At 45.3% G+C, this 25,361-nt stretch overlaps 1 protein-coding gene across 1 annotated transcript in view; it reads right to left on the reverse strand.

The window, feature by feature from the left end:
- KSR2 (kinase suppressor of ras 2) overlaps nt 1-25,361 on the reverse strand; it is a 517,247-nt gene that overhangs the window by 116,030 nt on the left and 375,856 nt on the right. The window contains exons 6-7 of the mRNA XM_054444768.2: nt 8,795-8,864; nt 5,630-5,713 (exon numbers count right to left, since the gene is read on the reverse strand). Of these exons, the coding sequence (XP_054300743.1) occupies nt 5,630-5,713; nt 8,795-8,864 (154 nt within the window). The remainder of the gene's footprint in view (nt 1-5,629; nt 5,714-8,794; nt 8,865-25,361) is intronic.

Here is a 25,361-nt window from a genome sequence, read left to right on the forward strand (position 1 = left end):
GATGAACATGTCATTGAACAATTACCTTACTTGTTTTTTGTTGTCGTTGCCGTTGTCATTAAGCAATCTAGTAAGGTAGATATTATTATCCCCATTCTATAAAACAACTGATACTCCAAGGAGCCACACAACCAGTTGGCAGCTGAGTCAGGGTTCAAATATAGGTGTGTCTGACCTGCAGCCTGTGTTCCTATCACATGTTATCTTTTTTTTTTTTTTTTTTGAGATAGAGTCTCACTCTGTCACCCAAGCTGGAGTACAGTAGTGCAATGTCAGCTCACTGCAACCTCCACCTCCTAGATTCAAGTGATTCTCCTGCCTCAGCCTCCTGAGTAGCTGGGATTACAGGTGCCCACCACCAAACTCAGCTAATTTTTTGTAGTTTTAGTGGAGACGGGGTTTCACCATATTGGCCAGGCTGGTCTCGAACTCCTGACCTCAAATGATCCACCCACCTCAGCCTCCCAAAGTGCTGGGATTACAGGCGTGAGCCACCGTGCCTGGCTCCTAATCACAAGTTATCATTTGGTCTCATCACACCAATATTTACTAGATGAATTTGCTGGGGAGATGATGATGAAAAAGATTCCTATCTATAGAGTGCAGCTAAGGCGTGTAAAAACAGAAGAGCCTGAAAAACCATCAGCAAAGACTTACACAAACATCTCGCATTATGAAATGTCCAGCTGGGCAATAAAGCTTGATTTTGCTTTTTAAACTACTACTTCTAATGTAGAGTGGTGGTTTGCAAACTGGGGTCCAAGGGCCAGCAGCCTCAGCATGGCCTGGGAACTTGATAGAAAGAGACATTCTAGGAGTCTGCCCCAGAGGTATTGAACCTGAGATTCTAGGAGTGGAGCCCAGAAAACTTTTTTTTTTTTTTTTTAATAAACCCTCCAGGGGATTCTTGTGCACACTCAAGTTTGAGAACCATCATCTAGAAAATGAAAAGTAGCTCAGGAAAGAAATTTGGAGATCACCTAGAGAAGTGTTTCTCAAACGTTAATGTGCAAAAGAATCACCAGGACTGTATTAGCCTGCTTTTGTGCTGCTGATAAAGACATACCTGAGACTGGGTAATTTATAAAGAAAAAGAAGTTTAATGGACTCACAGTTCCATGTGGTTGGGGAGGCCTCACAATCATGGTGGAAGCCCAAAGGTGGCGACAAGAGAGAATGAAAATCAAGCAAAAGGGGTTTCCCCTTATAAAACCATCAGATCTCTTGAGACTTATTCACTACCACAATAACAGTATGTGGGAAACAGCCCCCGTGATTCAATTGTCTCCTGCCAGGTCCCTCCCACAACACGTGGGAATTTTGGGAGCTACAATTCAAGATGAGATTTGGGTGGGGACACAGCCATTGCATTTAAGACCATCTTAAAATGCAAATTCTGATTTGGCAGGTCTGGAGTGGGCCCCGAGAATGTGCATTTCTAGCCAGGTGTCAGGTGACACTGATGGTGCTGGTCCAGGGACCATGTATAGAATAGCATGAGGCCAATCCAATCTCTATCACCCAGGGAGTTTCCGGCAGTGACAGAACCGGATTTGCTCTGGGTGAAAAAAAAAAAAAAAAATCACTCCCTCCAGGGAAGGTTCAAATCCAGGCTTTGGGAGGGGCTTTCAGAGGACAGGAAATGACCCAGATCACACACTACTACTTTTGCAAAGTTCTCGCTCAGGTATGAGACCATCCCTGAACACTTCAATTGAAATTGCAGCCCCCATCCTGATCCTTCTCTGCTTTGTCCATCTTCTTAGCATTTTGCATCATCTTATCATATGACCTAATTTACTAATTTACTTACTGTCTGCCCAACTTCTACCCATGCCCCAGCATAGAAACTAGGGAAGGGATTTTGTCTCTTTTACTCACTCTTGTTTCCCCAGTGTCTAGAGTTGTGCATGGTGTATATATAGCAGGTGCTCAATAAATATTAGTTGAATAAGTGAACAAACGGTTCCGCTCATTTTCTACAAGAAGCTGCCTCCCCATCCTTGGTGTCACCTCTCTGAAATGTCACCTGTCACCGCTCTTTATGTGTACACTTTCATTTTATTGACATTCAATTTCCATAGGTGTGTCTCCTCTAAACTCCTTGACAGTGGGGTCTGTACATTTCCCATTTCTAGCCCTCATCCAACCCTTCTATCCGCTCATAAGTGCATCCAAAATTCTGCCAATCTTTGAAAACACATATAAATAACCCGCTATCCTCACTATAACTAATGCAAAAACTGCAGGAATTTAGTTGTAGAACACGTCTCAACTTCAACTGGTGATATTAGCAATGCATGCTCATAATTATGTACTGGAGATAGCTCTCAATTCTGTTGTAGTTTCTGCAAGCACCATGTCAAAACTCCTGAAGCATGTCAGATCTTCATGTTTTGAATTTTTGGTTTTGAATTTTGCCTCTTATATGCCAGGAGTCATTTTTGCACAAGATGGAATAGGGAGGAATGTTCTCTGACAAAACATTGCAATCTGGAGCATGGACATTTAATTGACTCCTTCCAACAGCCCTGTGGTGGGCACTAATGTCACACTTGTGTTGTAGAGAGAGACACTGAGCCCTATGATGGCACACCTCTGCTTAAGCTCACACAAGTGTTTAGTAATGGAGCTGGGACCCACTGCTTCCAAAGTCTGTGTTCTTGAAGCTTACCCCCCGACCCTATCCCTATCCTTCCCACAACCTCCTCTCCCAACCCTTGGCAGGGCCTAAGGCTTTGCTCATGACTTTTAGAACACAGAGCACTAGCAAAGGCTACTTCTGAGTTCTGCCTCTAGTGCTGAAAATTAAAACAGCTGGGGAAGTGTTCAGCCTCACTACCCCAGCTACATCCCTGTCATCTAATTGCCTGCCTTCAAAGCCTCCACACGGCAGGTATGAGGATGTAAGAGTTGCCATTACCCCCACGGAATGTGGTGGGACTAGATACAGATGAGACGGGTCTTCAGAGCTGCTGGTGTATGGAGAAAATCAGTCAGCCCGGAGGCCAGACCTAAAGGCCCACCCTTGTGCCTTTTGTTGTCAGAAAGACCACCTGAGAGCCTAGGTTCACAGAGGACCAAGGCAAGGAAGGCGGCCTTGAAGTACCAATGCTTGGTAATTATTGCCCCTGCTTCTCCTTAAAAAAAAAAATTTTTTTTTGAGACAGGGTCTTGCTCTGTTGCCTAGGCTGGAGTGCAGTGGTGCAATCACAGGTCATTGCAACCTCAAGTTCCTGGGCTCAAGTGATCCTCCTGCCCCAGCCTCCCAAGTATCTAGGACCGAAGTATGTGCCATCACTCCTGGCTAATTTTTTACCTTAATTTATTTTGTAGAGTTAGGGTCTAGTTCTGTTGCCCAGGCTGATCTTGAACTCCTGGGCTCAAGTGATCCTCCTGCCTCAGTTTCCCAAAGTGCTGAGATTACAAGCATGAGACTCTGCATCTGGCCTGTGCTTCCCTTTATACCATTGGGGCTTAAGGCTCCCCACAACTCCAGGAGGAAATGATGCTCAACCTTATCTTCATTACTCAGGTGAGACTGCCAGGTGGAGGGTATGCACAGCGGTGAGGCAGAGTGGGTAGAGTGAGAGCTTGCCCTTGCCACTCTCTCGCTTCTATCTTGGGACAGGGATGTGAGGAGGCCTGAGAGGGCCTAAATGAGAGGCCTCTGCCTGGACTAGACAAGGAAGAGCAAGCCTAGAGCAGAAAGAGGAGTTCTCAGAATCTTTTAAACTAAATGACTTCTAGAAAGCAAACAGACGCACATTCATTTGTAACTATTACATAAAGTTGACTGTTACTATTTTATAGTATTGGACCTGAAGGGGTATGTAATACGTGTTTACAGAAGGAGAGAGAGACAGGGGGAGAGATTGAGGCCAGACAGCAAGGCACTGCAATTTCTTACAAAGGACTGGACTGAGCCAGGCACTGTGTTATGTCCTCAAGTGTGCTAATTTATCAAATGCTCACTGCCACTCAAGGCAGGCAAGATTATTATAGTAGTCTGTTTTTATGCTGCTGATAAAGACATACCCATAACTGGGTAATTTATAAAGAAAAACAGGTTTAATGGGCTCACAGTTCCACGTGGCTAGGGAGGCCTCACAAACACGGTGGAAGGCAAAAGGCACTTCTTACATGGCAGTGGCAAGAGAGAATGACAGAATCAAGCAAAAGGGATTTCCCCTTATAAAACCATCAGATCCCGTGAGACTTATTCACGACCACATGAACAGTATGGCGGAAACCATCCCCATGATTCAATTATCTCCCACTGAGTCCCTCCCATAACATGTGGGAATTGTGGGAGCTACAATTCAAGATGAGATTTGGGTGGGGACACAGCCAAACCATATCAATTATTATTCCTTTCACACAGATGAAAATACTAGGGATAGAAATGTGAAGTGACTTGCTCAAGGTCAGGCAGCTGCCAAGTGGCAGAGCCAGGACTTAAAACCAGCTTAGTCTGACTCCAGAGCCCACATCTGGTGTCTCAGTTTTCTTCTTTCTCCCTACCTTTTGCCAGCCATGACCTTGAATGGGGGTATGGAAGAAAAAGGAAACTTGGGGAGGCGGAGCTTGGGTGGTATGGCCTTCTCATCAAAACTCCAGACCAATATGATACTACGGAAAGTGAGCAGAAAAGGAGTTAGGGATCTGGGTTCAGGTCCCGACTGTCACTTCTTCACGGTGACTTTTCATTGCTAGACTCAGCCTTCACGTCTGTAAAATGGGGAGAATTACAACACTGGTTTAAAAAGGTACCATGAGGAGAAAGAAAAAGGAGAGAAAGACTTGGGAGCCAGGGACGGTGGCTCCCACCTGCAATCTCAACACTTTGGGAGCCTGACAGGGGAGGATCACTTGAAGCCAGGAGTTTGAGAGCAACCTGGCCAACGTGGTAAGTCCCTGTCTCTATTAAAATTACAAAAAAAAAAAAAAAAAAAAAAAAAAAAAAGCCAGCATGGTGGCACAGGCCTGTAGTCCCAGCTACTCAGGAGACTGAGGCAGGAGAATTGCTTGAACCCGGGAAGTGGAGGTTGCAGTGAGCCAAGATCACACCACTGCACTCCACCCTGGGTGACAGAGCAAGACTCCATCTCAGAAAAAAAAAAAAAGAGAGAGAGAGAGAGAGAAAAGGAGTTGGCAAATTCTAACTCAGGGATCAGCATATTACAGCTGAGGGCCACAGCCAGCCTGCAGTCTGTTTTTGCAAATAAAGTTTTATCGGAATAAATGAAGTTGTCGAGACTGTTTCAGTACTGTTTATGGCTGCTTATGGTCTGCAAAACCTAAAATATTTACTATCTGGTCAACTCGAGTAAGAGTTTGCCAACCCCTGGCCTTAGATGTTATGAAAATGAGAAGTATCACTGTGCCTCGGCACACAGCATTAGGCATTTCCAGCATCTTCCATTAGCTCTGGTTCTTATTCAGAATTGCTCTCCCTTGACCCCCTACCCAAACTTACAGGTGCATTTCAAATCTATTTCTGAAAAACAAAGCAAACAACTCTCCCAAGAGTGAAGAAATCAAACTCCCAAAGGCTGTTTCAGTGCCCCGCATGGTTCTAGCTGACATCGGGTGCTGCGAAAAGTCACTGCAGGGCACAGTCACTTACTTGCAGTTTTTACACTTGAGGCCAAAAAGCATCCCTTTCCCACAGACTGTGCACGTCTGAGACATCCAGTACTTGGTGGAAAACCTGTGGAAAAGAGACAGAAAATGTTCAAGGTTAAGGAAATGGCAACTGACCTATTTCTAGTGGGACGAAGCACTTGAAGAGCAAGCACGTGAACCCTGGATTCCAGTCCTGTTTCTTCCGAGCTGTGTGACTTGTGTGGCTTAATCAAGTTGTTTAAGCCACTGGAACCTCAGTTTCCCCATCTGTAAAGGCCAGATAATAATAGTATTGACCTCATAGGTTGCTGGAGAGATTAAACGAGGTCAGGCATGTCAAGGGCTTCGTACAGTGCCTGGTACATAGTAAGCACTCGATAAATTGGGTTGTGACTATACTATTACCTTGAACTTTCATAAGGGTCATTCATTTCTTCAACAAATATTGCCTGGTGGCCTACTATATGCCAAGGTCAGTTCTGGGACAGAGCAATGGATAGGGCTGGAACTGCCTGTAGAAAGCTACAAAGCAAGGTGGAGCCTCCTGGGGGACCAGCTGAACCATCTCCCATCACATCACCTGGGGAGTATCAAAGGGAGCCCGCCCCTCCTGAAAGAGCTGAGACCCCAAACCTTAGTGGCAGAGAAGAAACCTTGAAAGTGAAAGCCATTCAGACCATCAGCTCACCTCGCTCTCCAACCCCATCCACTTGCTGCAAACTTGAGCAGTTTGGAGGTCTCCCGTGTACAGCTATAAACCAACTGCAGCAGAGGTGCATTCGATTAACTCCCTGGGCACATCTCCCCTCGATATTGCCAGGGTGCTTTCTTCCCCAAGAGATATGAGGCAGCAGCAGGACTGGGCCCAAGAAAAGTACTGAAGGTTGCCAGGTCACTGTTAATTTTAATTTTCAATTTGTGTCACTGCCAGCAGGAGTTGTATCTAATCTCCACTGCCTCAGAGTGTCAAAAGGGAAATCGGAAGTGATTATATAACTTGGAGTCTGAGAATTTCGAGGGAAAGGTTGCATCCCTCTGCTGGATCGTTTTGCCTGATTTGGGTCAGTCACTCTCCAAACAGAATAAGCCACAGCCCAAAGCCTCCAAATCTAAGCAAATAGCAACATTCTGAGCAAAGACGCTTACTGCCAAGAAAACTCTCCCTCTCTGGTTTTGGATTTGTGAGTTGGTCAAGCCCCTTTCTTTCCCTTCAGCAGAGTCAGTGACTTTAGCAGACTCTGTTTTGCAGAATTTGGCAGCTCTGGGGAATGGCGGCGAAGGAGCGTGTATTTCACTCATTAGCCAGCCACACAGGAGTGGCGGGCAGGCTTCATAAGCAGTGGGTGACAGTTTTTTCTCCTTTCCAGACCTCTCTTGTGCTTGGGATCAGCTCTGCCTCTTCCCCAGCTCTGGCTGAAGTGACTCTGATGGCAGCAGATGGGATTTTAATTCCATTTCTTCACCAAGGCTGGGATGAGTCCAGTTCTCTCTACCTCCCGGCATTAAGCCCAGGGAGAAACATAGGGAGAGACTGAAGAGTAGCAGGTCGTCCCAAGTCTCAGCTCCTCTGGGAAGACATTCCTAAAATTAATAGGTTGTTTCCCTCCTCTGGGCATCAGCTTTTGAATCTTAGGGACTACCAGAGAGCCTGGGGGCTGGGCGATCTAGGGGGTGGGGCTGAGCCAGGGGCATGGCCAATCCAGGAGCCAGAGGAGTGGCTGACCCAGGGGTGTGGCCGAGCCAAGGGCGTGGCTGAGCCAGGGGCGTAGCCAATCCAAGAATGGGGATGAGCCAGGGGCAGGGCCAGTCCAGGGAGCACGGTGGATCAAGGGGCGTGGCCAATCCGGGGTGGAGCAGAGCCAGAGAGCAGTGAGGAGGAAAATACAAAAAAAGGCCCTTGTCTTTGATGCCTTTCTCTCTGCAGCTCAAGGCCTGCCCATTGACGTGTCTATCACACACTTCTCACTGCTTCCTCCAACGTTTTCTCATTTAAGTCTTAACAACTATCCTGTCAACATACTTCTTTCAAAAACTGTGGACGAGATGCCATTCCATGAGTCCCCATTGTGAGAATGCTCATCTCCTCCATGCCCCCAGCTATGGTGATGCATCTGCCCCTGATATCACCCCTGATCTCTCCATACTGTCATGGTCTGTTAACTATCTGACCCTCCCCTAGACCACGAGCTCCCCAAGGGAACAGGCCTTATGTCTTGGTAAGAGCTGCAACCGTGGCACAGAAACTCTGGAAATATAAGAGGAAAGAATCTGTGAATGAGGGAACAGGTCCTCCAGTTAGTTCACAGAAGCCCCGGTGCTAGGAAAACTCAGCAGGGTGTCAAAAGAACACAAAGTACTGAGGCTAATTAGCTTTTCGACCTATCGCTTAATCTTCCAGGGCCTCAGCCTGCCTATCTGTCCAATGGCCATGAGCACACTTGCCCCACTCACCCTGCTAAGTTTGTGAGGAGACTGCAACTACCAAGACAAAATGGGGAAAGCTAAATTCAGGGAGTTAAAGGACTTCTTATAAGGGATGCCTGGTATATGCAAACCCTCCCTCCCTAAAAGGGCAGGTATAGCCCTGGAGAGGTTGTCCCATGCACCCAGCAGGGCTAGAGCTCTAGACTGACCTCCACCACACCAGAGAATGAGCACCTGCAGTCTTGTGTATTCTGGGTGAGAAGACCAAAAATTAGGACATAAAGCATTAATCTTCAGAAAGATACTGTTGATTAAGTGTTTGTTATGTACCAGGCCCTGTGCTAAGCACTTTACATATATTATCTCATTTAATCTGCACAGTCAGCCTGTAGGTAGGCAGAATTATCTAAGGAAAAAATTGAGCCTCAGAAAAGGTTAAGTAACTTCCTCAAGGTTGCAAAGCTTTACTAGCTGGGATTGGAACACAGGTCAGTCTGACTCCAAAGCCCTGGCTTTTAACTGCTCTGTGCTAATTTTATAAGGGTCAGATCACTAAGAAGCAGATGTCTCAGTCCCCTGGTTGCCACTTTAAAGTTTAGCCTAGCGGAGGAGAAAGGGACATGGTGATGTAGGTGCTGGAGCTCAATAGCCCAGCCTTCTCTCACCCCAGGGCAGGGGCCAGAGCCCCCACCCCTCACAGAGCTGAGAAGTAGGCACCAGTGCACACAGGAATCCAGCCTACCTGTGCTTGATGGAGTTGCCGAGATCTCTGCGAGGGATCTGCGGAGACCAGCGTGGCACTGACAGTGTGTCTACAGAGAGAAGAGAACAGCCTGTTACACAGAGGGTCAGAGACTGGGGTGGGCTCTGGCAAGCCCTGGAAGGAAAAGGGGGGCTCGTCACCCTCAGGAAGGATACCAGTTGCCATCACTTGCTAAACCAAAGCCAAGTGGAACACTGGTTTAGCTTGTCACCTCAACTGATGCAAGGGCCCCTTGGCAGGGCTGCCAGGGGATGCCTTAAATGAAGCCAGCTGTGGAATGAATAAAAGTGAGCATCCCTTCCGTTTACGGAGTGCTTGGTGTGTGCCAAGCATGTGCTAAGTGATTCGCATGCCTTAGCTTGCTACATTCTCAAAACAAACCCAAGAATAGGGGTTGCTAGCGTCCTCACCTTACAGAAGAAAAAACTGAGGCTTGGAGAGGGGAAGTCACTTGCTCTAGGTCATATACCTTAGAGGCTGCACAGCAGCTGTGATTTTGGCTTCAAGGAACCTGAAATGAATGTGTGCCCTTGCATGAAAGTTAGAGTGCAGGGGATTCCCAGTGCCAGCCATGCAAGTGATGCTTTTCTCATTTCTGCCATGCCTCTGTGCAACTGCCAAGTTATTTATTTAACATTTTAGGCTGACTCCAATTTTTTTTGTCTAAGTACACTCATTTTAAAAGCAAACCCTATGTGGAAAGCCATATCAATTTCTGTATATTATAGACAATTATTTTAATAATGTCCAACCACGTACCACGTAAAGTTACGCTACAGTAAGTAGGTGGATGGAGGAGCGGATAGATGGGCAGGATGGATAGGATGGATGGATAGGCGGGTGGGTGAGTAGATGGATGGATGGATGGATAGGTGGGTGGGTAAGTGGATGTATGCATGGATAGATGGAAAGACGGGTGGGTAGATGGAGAGGTGGGTGGGTGAGTGGATGAATGGATGGATAGGTGGCTGGATAAGTGGGCGGATGGATGAATAGATGGATAGATGGGTGGGTGGATGGATAGATGGATGGATGGGTGGGTGAATGAGTGGATGGATGGATGGATGGATGGATGGATGGATGGATGGACGTATGGGTGAATGGAAAGAGGGGTAGGTGAGTGGATAGACAGGTGGGTGGGTGGATGCATGATGAATGGGAATGAGGAAGAAACAAAAAAATGACTTCAGATGAGATGCCTGTCCCCATCTGGTCTTTTCTTTCATTCCTTAGGCTAAATCTCAGCGACCTGTACTATCACTCCATTACAGACTAAGTTCTGGTTCTCCCGAAGACTCTGTGCACCAGGTCCCACCTCCGCCCTACTGCCCATTGCCCATACCATCCTCCTGGCAGAGCTTGCAGGCCCCAGAGAGCTGTGAAACAACAGCAGCAAGGAACTAGTCCTGCCTGTGCAATCTCCACCGGACAGGGAGAGAAGAAGCAAGTGCCTGACCCTACACGCCCGTTCTCATTTCTCAGGCCAGATGGATGGAGCCAGCTCCCTGTTTTTGGAGCTGCAAATGCATGCCTCATTTTTCACAGCAATTGTTACGGAGTGGCACTCTCTTCAGGGAGCCAGGCATGTCAGAACCTATCACAGAGCATTTAACCCCCAACCTACTCGCTCCTCTATTCTGTCTAATGACACCATCGGCAACCGTCTGAAAGCTGTTTCCAGAAATCCCAATTCTGCCCTTGTAAAGCCGGGATCCTTTATGAGAGAGCTAACGATTTTCCAAGCCCCAAAGGGCAGAGAAAACCTAAGAGGGAGACAGCATGATTTATCAATCAGAATTATAGCCTATGGGTTTCCTTTAGTTTAACTAAAAACTAAATGTCATCAACCTCAAGCACATTTTACTACTTGTTTCCATTTCTGAGGGAAATAGAAAAGAGAAGAGAAAAAAAAATTTTAAGAGAGCATTCTTTCCATTCCTATCTCTTTTGGGGACTGAAGTCAGATGTGGGAGGAGGGATTCCACCCATTAACTCCTCAAGGTGCTTTCTCCAGTGCGAGGGGTGGGTTGGAATGGGAGGATGGCACTGGAGAGGAAGGGTTAGTGTCCTCACAAGGAAATCTACAAAACTAGGAGTGCTAAATGGGTTTCATTTCAGGGGCCACTAGTAGTGGCTGCCCAAAGAAGCGTGTTAAAATGGATTCTGAGGCTCAACAGGAAAGGGCACTGAAACTGATTAGCAATGTCTGCCACAGGTGAAGAATAAGAGTGTACCAACAGGTCCACATACATTTTCCACCTCTGCAAGAGCAGGAACCACATCTCAGCTTTCCATCACCACCTCAAAGCATAGTGCCTGAAGCAAAGTACTTAATATGTGTTTGCTGAAACCAAGATTATTATAATAGAAACACCGAGTTTATTGATTACTCAATAGGTGCTAGGCATTTTGCTATGCATTTCATACCTGGAAGCTATTCCTCTGTGTGGTCAGGCTATCATTATTCCCGTTGTGCAAAGGAAAACAAAAGGAGCTCAGAGAAGTGCAGTGACTTTCTAAAGGCCACACAGCCAGGCACCTGCAGATTCTCAATGAATAACTCTGCAATTGTTTGAAAGTCTTCCAGGAGCCCCCGCACCCCCGTTCTCAACCAGAGGAGTGCTTTTCCCCCTAGGGGATATCTGGCAATGTCTGGGGACATTTTTGGTTGTCACACTGTGTGTGTCTCTGTGTGTGTGTGTGTGTGTGTGTGTGTGTGTGTGTGTGTGTGTGTGTGTGTGTGTGTGTGTGTGTGTGTTACCAGCATCTGGTGGGGAGAGAGCAGGGATACTGTTTAACATCTTATAATGCACAGGGCAGACTCCCATAATAAAGAATTAAACAGCCCAAAATGTTAATAGCACCAAGGTAGAGAATTCCTGATCTAGATGTTTCTCTGCTTCTCTAGCCAACTCCCTCCCTTATTATCACCACCCCTCTACCAAAAATCCCCCAGATGGTGCTTCTGAGGCTCAACTCAGCAGAGAACAAATCCTCTTTTATTATAAGCACATCTCACTATTAGGTTCATAGCCTAGTTATTCAGTTATTCTCAATTATAGCTCCTTTTCAAAAAATAGATGTAATTAAGTTTAGCAGTTTGGTCTCATTTCCCAATATCTGGTTGAAGGGGTGAATTCTGTCAATTATATTAAGTGGCTGCAGCATCATTACTCTCAAGCAATAATAACCTCCACACAGCTTCCTACGTGGGCGTGAAGATTTGAACTTTGAGATCCTCTCTTTGCTTTCTTCGTTTGGATTTTATTAAACTTGCCAATGCAAGCCTTAAAGCAACGGAAAACTGTTGAAAGGGAAGGGGAAAAAAATATATGAAAATCCAGGCCTTATCATAACAGAGAAGGCAAACAACATTTACAGCAATTAAACCGATACAGAAACTTCTGCTTAACAATCAAAGCACCTATTAAGATGTCTCCATAGCTGAACAAAAGCTTCTTTTCTACTCTAATTTTCTGATAACAAGTCATGCAGACACAGAGGCAAAATTTTGTGCATCCCTGGTGCCTACGGTCTCAGGAGTAGAATAATAGACATTTCTCTGTAGATATTTTCATTTCTAGTGCACAGAAAGAGAAAGAGGTGGAAGGAGGGAGGATTCTTCTCCCCTTGCACAGGTCTAGCTGTTGATGTCTTCTGCAAAATACGTCTGCCCAGAAGGAGCTTTGCACAGAAGAGGGAAAAGCCAGGAGCCCTGGTCTTTGGAATCACCTTAGCAGTCAGAGGGACAAACAGAAGGCCCAGCAGAAGGAACCAACATTAACAAAGCATTCACACCACACACAGCTTCTTGAAGAAAAATCAGGCTCTGACCTGGTGAATTTGAAAGCTCCCTGACGGATGAGCTAGGCACGGGAAAAATACGTGAGGATATACACAGAGACACAGGTAAAAATGGGTGACGATGAAGGAAAGGAAGAGGAGGAGAAGAAAGAAGAAAATAAGAAATAAGAAAAATATGACCGGGTGCGGTGACTCACACCTGTAATCACAATACTTTGGGAGGCCAAGGTGGGTGGATCACCTGAGGTCAGGAGTTCGAGACCAGCTTGGCCAACATGGTGAAACCCTGTCTCTACTAAAAATACAAAAAATTATTTTTGTATATGGCGAGCACCTGTAATCCCAGCTACTCGGGACGCTGAGGCAGGAGAATCACTTGAACCTGGGAGGCAGAGGTTGCAGTGAGCCAAGTTCGCACCATTGCACTCCAGCCTGGGCAACAAGAGCCAAACTCCGAAAAAAAAAAAAGAAGAAGAAAGAAAGAAAAGAAAAAGAAAGAAAGAAAGAAGAAATATAATAGTAGATCTGCTGTCTGTTGTGTTACTTTGTGCCAAGCACTACTGTCAAACAGACCCTTGACATATATTATCCCATTAATACAAACACTACAGAGTATACACACACGTAGCGTATCAGCCATGATCATTAGTGCCATTTCAACAAGGAAATTAAAAAGTTATCCTGACTGTCCAAGGTAAATGCAAGTAAATGCCAGAACAGGGATTTTTAATTTAGCTGTGGCTCAATTAATGGAAGTGAATTTCATCTCCCTTTCACAGATGGGAATATTGAGGCTTAGAAGCAATATGCAATTGTCTAGAGCTGATAAGTGACTGAGTTGGGATTTAAACTGCAGACAGAAACAAACTGGATGCTTTTAGTCCAGACTTCCCTCCAACACCCTGATCAACCCATCCTATACTGCCAAGGCCTCCTACCTACCTCTGTCTGGGAAGGACCAAGGAGGCCTAGGAAGTGATGTAATAGCATAATGCTCCTCTCCCACCCAAAAGATGCCCACGTCCTAATCCCTGGAACCTGGGAGTATGTTATCTTATCCGGCAAAAAGAGATGCTGAAGACGTGATCAAGTTAAGGATCTTGAGATGGAGAAGTTACCCTGGATTACGCGGGTGGACCTAATGTCACCATAGGGCCCTTATAAGATGGAGGGAGGAGGGTGAGAGTCAGAGGTCAGAGAAGTGGACGTGACAATGAAAGCCGAGGTCAGAGGGATGCAACTGCTGGTTTTGAAGGAGGAGGGGGGACAGCAGCCAAGGCGCACAGCTAGAAAAGGCGAGAATGGATTCTCCCCTAGAGCTTCCAGAAGGAACCAGCTCTGCCGACACCCTGATCTTAATCCCATTGGCATCCATTTCGGACTTCTGACCTCCAGAACTGTAAGATAATAAATCTGTGTTGTTTTCAGCCGCTGAGTTGGTGGCCGTTTGTCACAGCAGCCATAAGAAACTGACACAGCACCTATCTTGTTCCAGGCATGGTTTCAAGGGGATACGGTGAACAAGATAACCATGTTTTCCGAGTTTAGAGTCTACAGGGGGAAATCAGAAAGTAAATGAGCCAAGAAATAAGAGTCCATGAGGAAAATGAAACCGTACCGACGTTGGGGTTGTTTTAAGGCAATGGGAGCCCTGATGTGCGTTAGAATGGAAGAAGCAGGACGCTGTGCGGGGCAGTATGGATTTAAGAGCTCCCTCTGGTGGTCGAGGGGAAAATAGCCTGCCAGGCTGTAACTGGAAAAAACAGGGAGGGCCTCCCCACCTCCCTATCCCTGCATCAATGCTCCATCACCCCAACCCCTACCCAGGTCCAATGCTACAGCCCTAACCCTGACAAGACCATTCCTTCCCAAGGTCATTCTCCCAGCCCAGGCCTTTCCCACAGGAGCTATCATGATCCCACCCACAGCCCCTCATAAAAAATCCACATCCCATCACTCCTCAATGTCCCTGGGAAAAGCAAAGGGGGTGTACTCATTGGCCCCACAGCCTGTATTATTTTTCAGAAGCTAACAGAGTATTTTTACTTCCTTGGCCATAAAGAAGAGTTTTGTTCCAAACCTACCAACTCGTAGCACTGGAATATCTGCTGTGGCATAGACTGATCTTAGAGGACAGTTCCTGAAGAAATATTCATGGGATTTGCATTCCCAAACCCAAGCAGGGGAGGGTAAAAAGGTAGCCATGGGAAGAAGGCAAAGCCAATTTTAAAAAATTATTCTTTGCAATTTATCTGCTATGGGGACAAACGATACTAGGCTGGGAGCTTTTGGGGTTTGGACCTGGGTCTCACCTGTCACTGTATCCCCAAGTGTTGAGCTCAGGATCTGCTCAAAGAATATTAAATGCATGTTTAATGGACAAATGAATGAACGAACAAATGAATGGACCGATAGTCAAGTCCTGGCTGAATCTGGTGTTTTTCTGATTAATGAGAAACTTACATGGCCCTGAGAGATCTTAGAGATAACTTTATCAGACTCAGAGCAAATCTGAACTTATTTATCCTCAAAATACTCTGTGTGGTAGGGAAGAAAGCACATATTATAACTATTTCACAGATGGCAAATTGAGGTAGATGTGGGCTGTGACCTGCTGTGTGTCTTTGGGCAAGTGACAACCCCATGAGCTTCAGTGTTATCAGGCGAAAACTGTGAGTAAATATCAGTGCCCACTGTACCTCATTGTGTTGTTTGAAGACTAAGTGGGATAATGCACACAGAGTATTCTGAGCATGAGAACAATGCTCAGACATATTTATTGTATGTATCTTGCAGCTATGTCTTCATTTAATCCACATAATCTTATGAGTTTGTATCCCCAGTTTACAGATAAGGAAAGTAAGGATAACTAAATTGTTCAAAGTCACATAGCTAAAGTTCACCAAATATCGTGAACTCTAGAGTTGAACCCAGTTTCCTATAAAATTAAAGCCTTCTGTCCAGCTCCATACCATGTCCCCTTCTGAGATAAATGTAAAAATTATCTTAAAAGCCATGCCAGTCTAGAGTTGAAAAGGACCACAAGAAATAGTTTATTACAGTCTTCGAATCGCTAAACCCTGTTGGATAAATAAGGAGCTACTCTACCCTAAATGTTTCCATGGAGATAAAGACCTCTGAGCACATAATATTGTTAAAAATAATAGCTAACTTTTATTAAGTACCTACTACACAGTGGGACCTAGATTATGTGATTTAGATGTATTATTTCACTTAGTCTCCATAATTCCCTTTTAGGTGCTAAAGCTCAGGTTTGAACCCAAGAGCTCATCCTCAGAAATACCACAAAGGAACTGGAAGTTCCAAACTGCCCTTAAGCTTCCAGCCCAGGGACATGACAGACTGAGTGAGAACTCAGCAAAGGTGCTGCATTCAAATCAACTAGCAAATTCATTGAGCCTAAAGGTAACTGAAACTAATAAAACTTAGATCATTAAACTTTTCTTTGGAGTCACAGGCCAGTCACCAGCTAAAATCCCACTGATTTATCCAAGGCGCCAACCAATCCTAGACTAAAGCTGCTCATGATATCATTCACATAGCAGAGGATAACTCTATTTGCTTTAATATCCAACTCAAATATATCAGATCTGAAAGTATTTTAATTATGTGCAGTTTCTAAAGGTTACAGCTCCATGATGCTTCAGGGCCAAGCATTTCTTCATGGAGTTGGACATAATTTTCTCCCTGAAACAATGACAACTCACCTCCCAAGATCCAAACATCATCATCTGGGGCCCTTGATGGCTGTGGAGGCTTCTATGGAACCCCTTGGCACTGGTGAGTGCACAGACCAGGGTGGGCTTTGGTCTCATGTCATCAGGGAAGAAATAAGGCAGAGGGGACTGACAGTGATAAGAGATGCTAGGGGTGAGCAAGGATTCTTGATGGAAGGGATCATATATAGGGATTTCAGAGAAGTTTCCTGGGGCTCCCATGACATTAAGACAAAACAATGGGCAATGGCTAGGCTATTGAGACTATGGCCTCAGTTCTTGTCCATTGCAGGAATGCAAGTATTAGGGTCAACGCAATTCATGCATGTGTGGAGTTTAAGTTAGAGACGAGAGCTTGAGTGTGGACCTCCTCTGGAGACAGAGTAGCATACTTTATTTCTGTACAGGAAGGGCCTCAAGGGCAATCAACTTGTCCAGTGGAGTGTGGGAGAGAGAGCATGGGACTTTGACATGAGCACATCTGTGACAAACACCAGCTCTGCCACTTACGAGCTATGGGATCTTGGTACTCTTACTTTTCTGAGGCTTGGTTTCTCCTATAAAAAAGAGGTCATTGTATCTCCCTCATAAGATTGGTAGGAGGATTAAGTGGGGTGATATAATTGGAACAGTGCTCTGCCGAGTGCCTGATGTAGTATTGTTATTATTGTTTTTGTCATTGTCATCATCACTCTGCCTCTTGAATTTAACACATCAGTTAGAACATGACAAAGCTCTGTACGGACTATGACTTAGAGCCAGAGTTGGCAAACTTGACCCTCAGGCCAAATTCAACTCATTGTCTAATTTTATAAAGTTTCATTGCCACACAGCCACACCCACTCATTGACACACTGTCTATGACAACAGGAGTAGTTGTAACAGAGACAGTATGGTCCAGCAAACAAAAAATAATTATTACCTGGCCCTTTAAAGAAAAAGTGTGACAAGTCCTGATTTAGAGCTGTGAAACTCATTTTCTTGGCTAATCAGCAGAAAGATTTTTTCCATGGAGCCAGAAGACCAGGGTTCAAGATCCCCTTCTGCCACTTACAGGGTAGGAATCCTTAGACAAATGGTCTGTAGTCTCCAAGCCAAAATACATATAACCACTTGGTGTCACCCCACTGCCCACTTAATCCTAGCACGCTGTGAGGTGAGTTGTTTTGATCCCCATTTTGCAAAACAGAAGAGCCAGACAAGGAGGACTTGCAAGCAGCCCAGTCAAGATGATAGCCCAAGACTGTGTTCTTTCAACCCCTCACTGTCTCTTGGTAGAATAATCCATGAGGGGGCAATGTCTCTACATGCAACTTCTGAAATCTGGGTCAGCTCATGGGGGCAGAGGAAAAGAAAAATTAACTCTCTCCTCTCACTGCTTCTGCCTGGATTAAAGAATTTGATTTTCTATTTGTCACTCTATCAAAGCAGAGAGAAGACCTGGAGGAGTCTTCCTCCAAGGGAAGGAACATGCTGATCCCAGGCAGAAGAGGAAGAAGTGCCCCGTGCATCTGATAAAGCGGCATGACATAGCTGAGACCTGGGGGAGTCTTCTCTCTAAGTTACAACTGGAGGCAGTGGTGGAGGTCACAGATGAGATAGAGATAGGAGATGCCCTGCTAGGAGTGTCTCCAGGTAGCAGCTGATATTGGTAGGACCAGTGAGTGGTGAGGGCACTGCACCAATGGCAGCAAAGCAGATGAAGGGCTGGTATGTGGGGGCTAGAGGTAGGACATTGGAGAGGATGTGAAGGACGACATCACAGGAAAGTTGTCACCACCACTCTCCTCCATCACCCATTCCACCTGGTCCCACCTCTGCTTAAAAAAAAAAAAAAAAAAAAAAAAAAAAAAAAGATGCAGTGGCTCACATCTGTAATCCCAGCACTTTGGGAGGCAGAGGTGAGCAGATCGCTTGAGGTCAGGAGTTCAAGACCAGCCTCGCCAACATGGCGAAACTCCATCTCTACTAAAAAAGAATACAAAAGTTAGCAGGGCGTGGTGGCTCATGCCTGTAATCCCAGCTACTTGGGAGGCTGAGGCATGAGAATCGCTGGAACTCAGGAGGTGGAGGTTGCAGTGAGCTGATATTGCGCCACTGGACTCCAGCCTGGGCAACAGAGTGAGATTCTGTCTCGGAAAAAAAAAAAAAGGTTATACTAAACTAGAAACATCTTCAGGATCTAGTGAAGATATATGAATGTATTTATTCTAATATTCACATATTCACCCTCAAAATCACTTTCCCCCCAACTTTTTTTTTTTTTTAGATGGAGTCTCATTCTTTCACCCAGGCTGGAGTGCAATGGAGCAATCTCCACTCACTGCAACCTCCGCCTCCCAGATTCTAGTGATTCTCCTGCCTCAGCCTCCTTAGTAGTTGGGATTACAGGTACCCACAACCACGCCCAGCTAATTTTCGTATTTTTAGTAGAGACGGGGTTTCACCACGTTGGCCAGGCTGGTCTCTAACTCCTGACCTCAGGTGATCCACCTGCCTCGGCCTCCCAAAGTGCTGGGATCACAGGCGTGAGCGACCCTGCCTGGCCCACTTTCCCCTTTTTGAAAAGACCACCACTACCTGGTGTCTGAGTCCTGGCAGGTAACCATCAAGCTAGGATCCCCTTAATTTGCTCTAAATCAAATGTGTGGACAGTGATAACATCCCTCCCTCTCCCAGTGAGAAATGCGAATCCTAGAGTCATCACCTGTGATTTATTTCGGCCTTTCTCAGATGGTCTCAATTAAGTTTCATTGCCAGTAAAGAAAGAAAACATGGCCGAGGCATTTAATTACAGTTTCATAATGTGCTCACTGCTGAATTTATTAAAGTGCATCAGGGATTTTTAACCTTGTAACCAAACAATGGGAGACCTGGGTGCCACAGGAGTAATTATCTTCCTTGTGGGGATGATGGATGGAGAATCTAAGATGGTAACAGTAGGTCGGGTAGGGCAAGCAGTGTGGGGACACTGGTGGCCAATCAGGGGGTGGGGCACAAGACACCATCCCATGGATCAGAGAGGGGAGTGTCATTAATTATCAATCTTCATTTGAATCTAAAGATGAGACATGTTTGAAAACTTATCTTTCTTCCCTCTCCTGGCCCCACCCCCAAACCTTCCCTTCTAATTTCCCATTGATATAATTTTGCCGCTATGATCTGGAAAGAGGAGGGGAACATGGTCTGGAAAGAGGAGAGCAGCCCTGAGCACGTGCAGAGGCAGCTTGGAGACCTGGAGAAGCATGGGGCCTGGCTAGCGGTGCAGAGCCATCTCAACCCACATAGATACAGGACTGTCTCCTTGACCCAAAGGAAAATGCTAATTGAAAGAAGCTGGCTTCCCCTGCCTGGCTCAGACTTAAATGAGGACAAAATAAGAGCTGACAGAGGCCCCACACTGCCATCACCACAAATGTCCCTGTGAAGGGAGAAAAACAGCCAGCCCTGCGCTCCATCAATTTCCATTGTAAATGGCCTCACGTTGAAATAAACCAACAGAAACAGCAGTAGCTTGACAGGTGCAGGGCAGGGGGAGATGGGAGACACGCAGACCACAGCCTGGAATCTGCAAGTTGGGCTTGACATTTGGACCCAGAAACTGGTGAAGACTTGTTTGTGGATTGCATGTTCCCAAGTCCAGGCAACTGGGGGGATGCAAACCCCCTCTTTTGCCTGAGTTGGAATGTGCAAAATGGAATTAATTTACAGATGGAGGCCTGAGTCAGAATTCTAGCTCTGTGCTTGTGTGTTCTGTCATCTGACTCTCTCCCTCTGTGCATCTCCTCCTCTGTAAATTGGGGGCAATGAAATCCATCTTGCAGGATTTACCTGAGGATCAGACACTGGGAAATGAAGCAGGTACCTGGCAATAGTAGGTGTGCATTAAGAGGCGGATGGCCCCTAGAGCAATTCAGCTGCTTGTTTTTAGCTTTTCTTAGCTGTCTCTCTTCCTGGCTGGAGAAGACAAAATATGGGAAGAGGCTCTTTTGGGAAAGAAGCCATGACTGTAGAGAGAAGCTGCAGTGAGTTATGCAGAGGAAAGAACTGTCTAGGTCCTTCTGACCATTTATTCCCCTTCTATCATCCTGTTCTCAGAGTGTGTCCACAGCACTCGCCTGCCTGGGTGTGATGGATGGGTCTTAAGTTCCTCACACACTATATCATCAATTACTTACATATTTATCGCCTTGAACTGAGCTTATGGATCTTAAATCAGAGCCATTTGGAGTTGTCTGAGCTGAAATTCTCCCCTGATGGAAATATGATGTTTCTCATTATGTAGCCACTCTCTAGTTAATGTTCAGTGGAAGTTAATTGTCCACAGAACAAAGGGCTGCTGAGAAGCTCCCCCTACAGAACCATTCTATGGAATTTACTGCCTGGATGGACTGTTCGGGGACAGACCAGACAAGCTTGCTGCCAAAGACCCCAGCCAGGCTTTCAAAAACCCAAGACACCCGGCATCGTGGGGCTCTGGACTTCGGGCAATAGATTGCCTCTCTCTCAGTTTCCTGAGACTTAAAGTGCCATCCGAAGAGATGTCACGCTGTCTGTAGTTTGCAGACATGGTGGGGACAGCCTCGTGATAAATAATATACAAGTTCAAGACTGGGTGTCCATATTCCAAAGCCAATCTTTCTGAAGAATCCCAAGTGAGGCCAGGAAGCCTGCTGAGGCAATAGGGTCGTGACAGGTGCTGATTGCATCCCTGAAAGTGAGACCTCTGGGGCAGGATACCTCTGCTGCAACAGGGCTATGGTTTATCAGCGAGAGGTGTTATCAGTAGAGGGAGGATACAGAGAGTCCCCATACCCCCAAGAACTTGGAGATAAGGAAGGAATTCCCCCCCAACAAGAGTTAAACCAGCCCAATCCCTAACACATAAACAAAGTTAACCCAGAGCAACAGTTCTCAATCGTGAGCCCTGTTGACCCCTAGGGGACATTTGGCAATGTGTGCAGACATTTTCGGTTGTCACAACTTGAGGGGGAGGAGGGGTACTGGTAGCTACTGGGTAGAGACCAGGGATGCTACAAACGAACAGAACAGCTTCCTCCAACAAAACATTGTCCAGCTTCAAATGTCAATGGTGCCTAACTGGAAATCCCTGCCCAGAAAGACAGGAAGGGACCTAGATCTCCATCGCCTGATACAATCCATTAAATGCATGGACAGATCTAAAAACAGGCTCAGTCACCATGAAAGGAGAGGCAGAGCCTGACCCTCCCAGCCCATCCAGGGGACAGAGCTCTTTGGCTCTGGACACATGCACAAGCTCAGAGCTCACTCCTCTTTCTTCAAAACACCTACCTAGACATCACCTTGTAGTCCAACACAGTGACAGGGCCTTTTCACCATTGGGTCTCCTACAAAGGAGTTTATTTATTTACTTATTTATTTTACATATTCTCCTGGGTATAAACAAATTTATACTAATTAATTCACACCAGTGCCACAGAGCCCTAAACATTGCTAGATCAAATTCTAATGTGACCGTTTAAAAGCAGACAGTGCTTCACTGGGTTAATACATCATAATTCACTGACAGACAACACTTTGAAGACCACCTCATTAAAATCTCCTAGTAGGCCTGTCCCTCTTATCAGTTACTTTTGAAGAAAGTAGCAGCAGCCTGATTTTCCACTGGGAAACTACCGTTTCAATGTCCCACAGCAGGCTGAGTGCCTTCCAGTCTCAGAAGACGGTGTTTGACCAACGCTTGGTAAGGCCACAGCACTCTGACCACGGTGATTGGTTCAGGCAAAGACATAGGAACGAAGGGCTGACACATCATTTGAGCCCCTGGAGCTTCTCCAGTTACCCTTCCTTCCCTTCCCTCCCTCGCTCCCTTCCTTCCTTCCCTTTTCCCTCCCCTCCCCTCCCCTCCCCTCCCCCCCCCCCCGTTCTCATGCTGCCAATAAAGACATATCTGAGACTGGGTAATTTATAGAGAAAAAGAGGTTTGATGGACTCACAGTTCCACGTGGCTGGGGAGGCCTCACAATCATGGTGGAAGGCGAAAGGCATGTCTTACATGGCAGCAGGCAAGACAGAATGTGTGTAGGGGAACTCCTCTTTATAAAACCATCGGATCTCATGATTCTTATTCACTATCATGAGAACAGCAAGGGAATGATCTGCCCCCATGATTCAATCACCTCTCCCCGGGTCCCTCCCATGACACATGGGAATTATGGAAGCTACAATTCAAGATGAGATTTGGGTGGGGACACAGCCAAACCATATCACCAGGCATCTCACTCTGATAACCAATGGGTAGTGTCTGCCACTTCCCACCTGCCATAACACACCAATGAACACCTACCCAGACATCACCTCGTAGCGAAACACAGTGTCAGGGCCTTTTCACTATTGGGTCTCCTACAAACGAGTCATTTATTTATTTACTTACGTATTTATTTATTTTACACATTCTCCTGGGTATAAACAAATTTACATTAATTAATTAACATCAGTGCAACAGAACCCAAAACATTGGTAGATCAAATTCTAATGTGGCAATTTAAAAATAGACAATGCTCCACTGGGTTTGTGAATCATGATTAACTAAGAAACAATACTTAAAAGACCACATCATTAAAATCTCCTAGTAGGCATGTCCCTCTAATCAGTTACTGCTAAAATAAGGGTCATAACAGGAGGAAGAGTAAGCACCATGCTCACTGTTGCTTTGATAAAGCACTGCATTACTGGACTGCTTTGACAGAGCACTGTGGTTCGCAGATAAACACTTCATATCTTCCCTTCAAGTTACTGAATCTTTCTTTTTCTGGAATGGTGATTTTAGCCTCTTCCGTACACTGTTTTTGGGCTTAGATTTTTTTCTCCATGGCCAGTACTGCCTCCTTTTTCTTTCCTACATATCTCCCGTGCAAGGGCATGGAAAACATCATCAATGTAGTAGTGGTGTGCAGCAGATGTCTCAAACAAGAGACAGCTGAATTCTTGGGCCAAAGCCAATCCTTCTTCCTTGGTGACCTGAGGAGTTTATTTATAGAGTGGCTAATGACTTCAGTCACTGTGGTAGACTGAATAATGCCCCAGCCCCGCCAAAGACTGCAGGTGCTAATCGCTGGAATCAGTGACTGTTATTAGGTTTGTGTGAAAGTAATGGCAAAAATCGCAATTACTTTCACACCAACATAATACTTTATATGGCAAAAGGGACTTTGAAGATGTGATTAAATAAAAGATCTTGTGATGGGGAATCCTCCTGGATTATCCAGGTGAGCCCGAGATATAATTATAAGGATCCTTATGAAAGAGAGGCAAGAGGATCAAAGGAAGAAGAGGGAGAAAATGTGAGGCAAAACCATGAGCCAAGGAAAGAGCGCTGCTTCTGGAAGATGGGAAAGATGTAGAGGCTCATTCTTCCGGAGAGCCTCTACAAGGAAGCAGCCCTGCCAATGGCCTGATTTCAGCCCCACAAGACTTGTTTTGGAATTACGACCTCTGGAATGATTAAAAAATATGTTCGTGTTGTTTTTAGCCACTGATTTTATGATAATTTGTTGCAGCAGCAACAGGAAACCAATGTAGCCATGTATTAAATATTCACCAGTTACTTTTGCATCAACCTAGTATTACTTTTGCACCAACCTAATACTTCCCAACTCTTTCAAATAACATGCATAAATGGACATTTATTTATCAAGCTCCTATTCCACGCCTGGTGTTCTACGTCCAGGATCCTCACAGCAACCTGAGGGTTCAGGACTATCTCCCATTTCACAGGAGAGAAAACCACAGATCAGAGAAGTTCAGTAACTTTCTCAACACAAGGAGGAGTGGGGAATCTCTTTTTTTATTTCAATATATTTTGGGGGACAGGTGGTTTTTGGTTACATGGATAAGTTCTTTAATGGTGATTTCTAGATTTTGGTGCACCCATCACCCAAGCAGTGGACACTGCACCCCATGTGTAGTCTTTTATCCCTCAGCCCCCTCCCATTCCCTCTGGGTCCCCAACACCCATTATATCATTCTTATGCCTTTGCATCCCCATAGCTTAGATCCCACTTATAAGTGAGAAGATACAATATCTGGTTTTCCATTCCTGAGTTACTTCACTCAGAATAATGGTCTCCAACTCCATCCAGGTTGCTGCAAATGCCATTATTTCATTTCTTTTTACGGCTGAGTAGTATTCCACAGTGTGTGTGTGTATATATATATATATATATATATAAAATACCACATTTTCTTTATCCACTCATTGATTGATGGGCATTTGGCTTGGTTTTATATTTTTGCAATTGCAAATTGTGCTGCTATAAAAACATGCATGTTTAAGTGTCTTTTTCATATAATGACTTCTCTAGTGGGATTGCTGGATCAAATGGTGGTTCTACTTTTAGTTCTTTAAGGAATCTCCTTACTGTTTTCCATAGGGGTTGTACTAGTTTACATTCCCACCAGCAGTATAAAAGTGTTCCCTTTTCACCACATCCATGCCAACATCTGTTATTTTTTAATTTTTTTATTATGGCCATTGTTGCAGGAGTAAGGTGGTATTGCATTGTGGTTTTGATTTGAATTTCCCTGATAATTAGTGATGTTGAGCATTTTTTCATATGTTTGCTGGCCATCTGTATATCTTATTTTGAGAACAGTATATTCATGTCCTTTGCAGAGGAGTAAGGAATTTCTTGCTACTTTCTTTTCAGGAATTTCCCACAGGAAAAAAAAAAAAAAAAAAGTCTGTTTATCTTGTATGCGACCTAGCAGCCTGAAGTGATGGGTCTGCCCTGGTAATATCTGTGAATAAGATTCAATATTCCATGAAAATCAAAACAAATGAAGTCTTCCCCCGACCTTTCCTGGAAATAAGCAATTTAATCTACTAAGTCCACAAGGGAAGGCGCCACCAGAAAAAAACAAAGGCATGCTCTCACCTGTAACAGTCATTTACCAGCGTTTTAATTTACCTAGAAAATGATTTGGTCTCTCAGACTGATAAGAGGCACTGATGTTGAGTGTTA

Source organism: Pongo pygmaeus, chromosome 10 (genome assembly GCF_028885625.2).
Source record: "Pongo pygmaeus isolate AG05252 chromosome 10, NHGRI_mPonPyg2-v2.0_pri, whole genome shotgun sequence".
In the NCBI taxonomy this organism is placed as follows: Eukaryota; Metazoa; Chordata; class Mammalia; order Primates; family Hominidae; genus Pongo; species Pongo pygmaeus.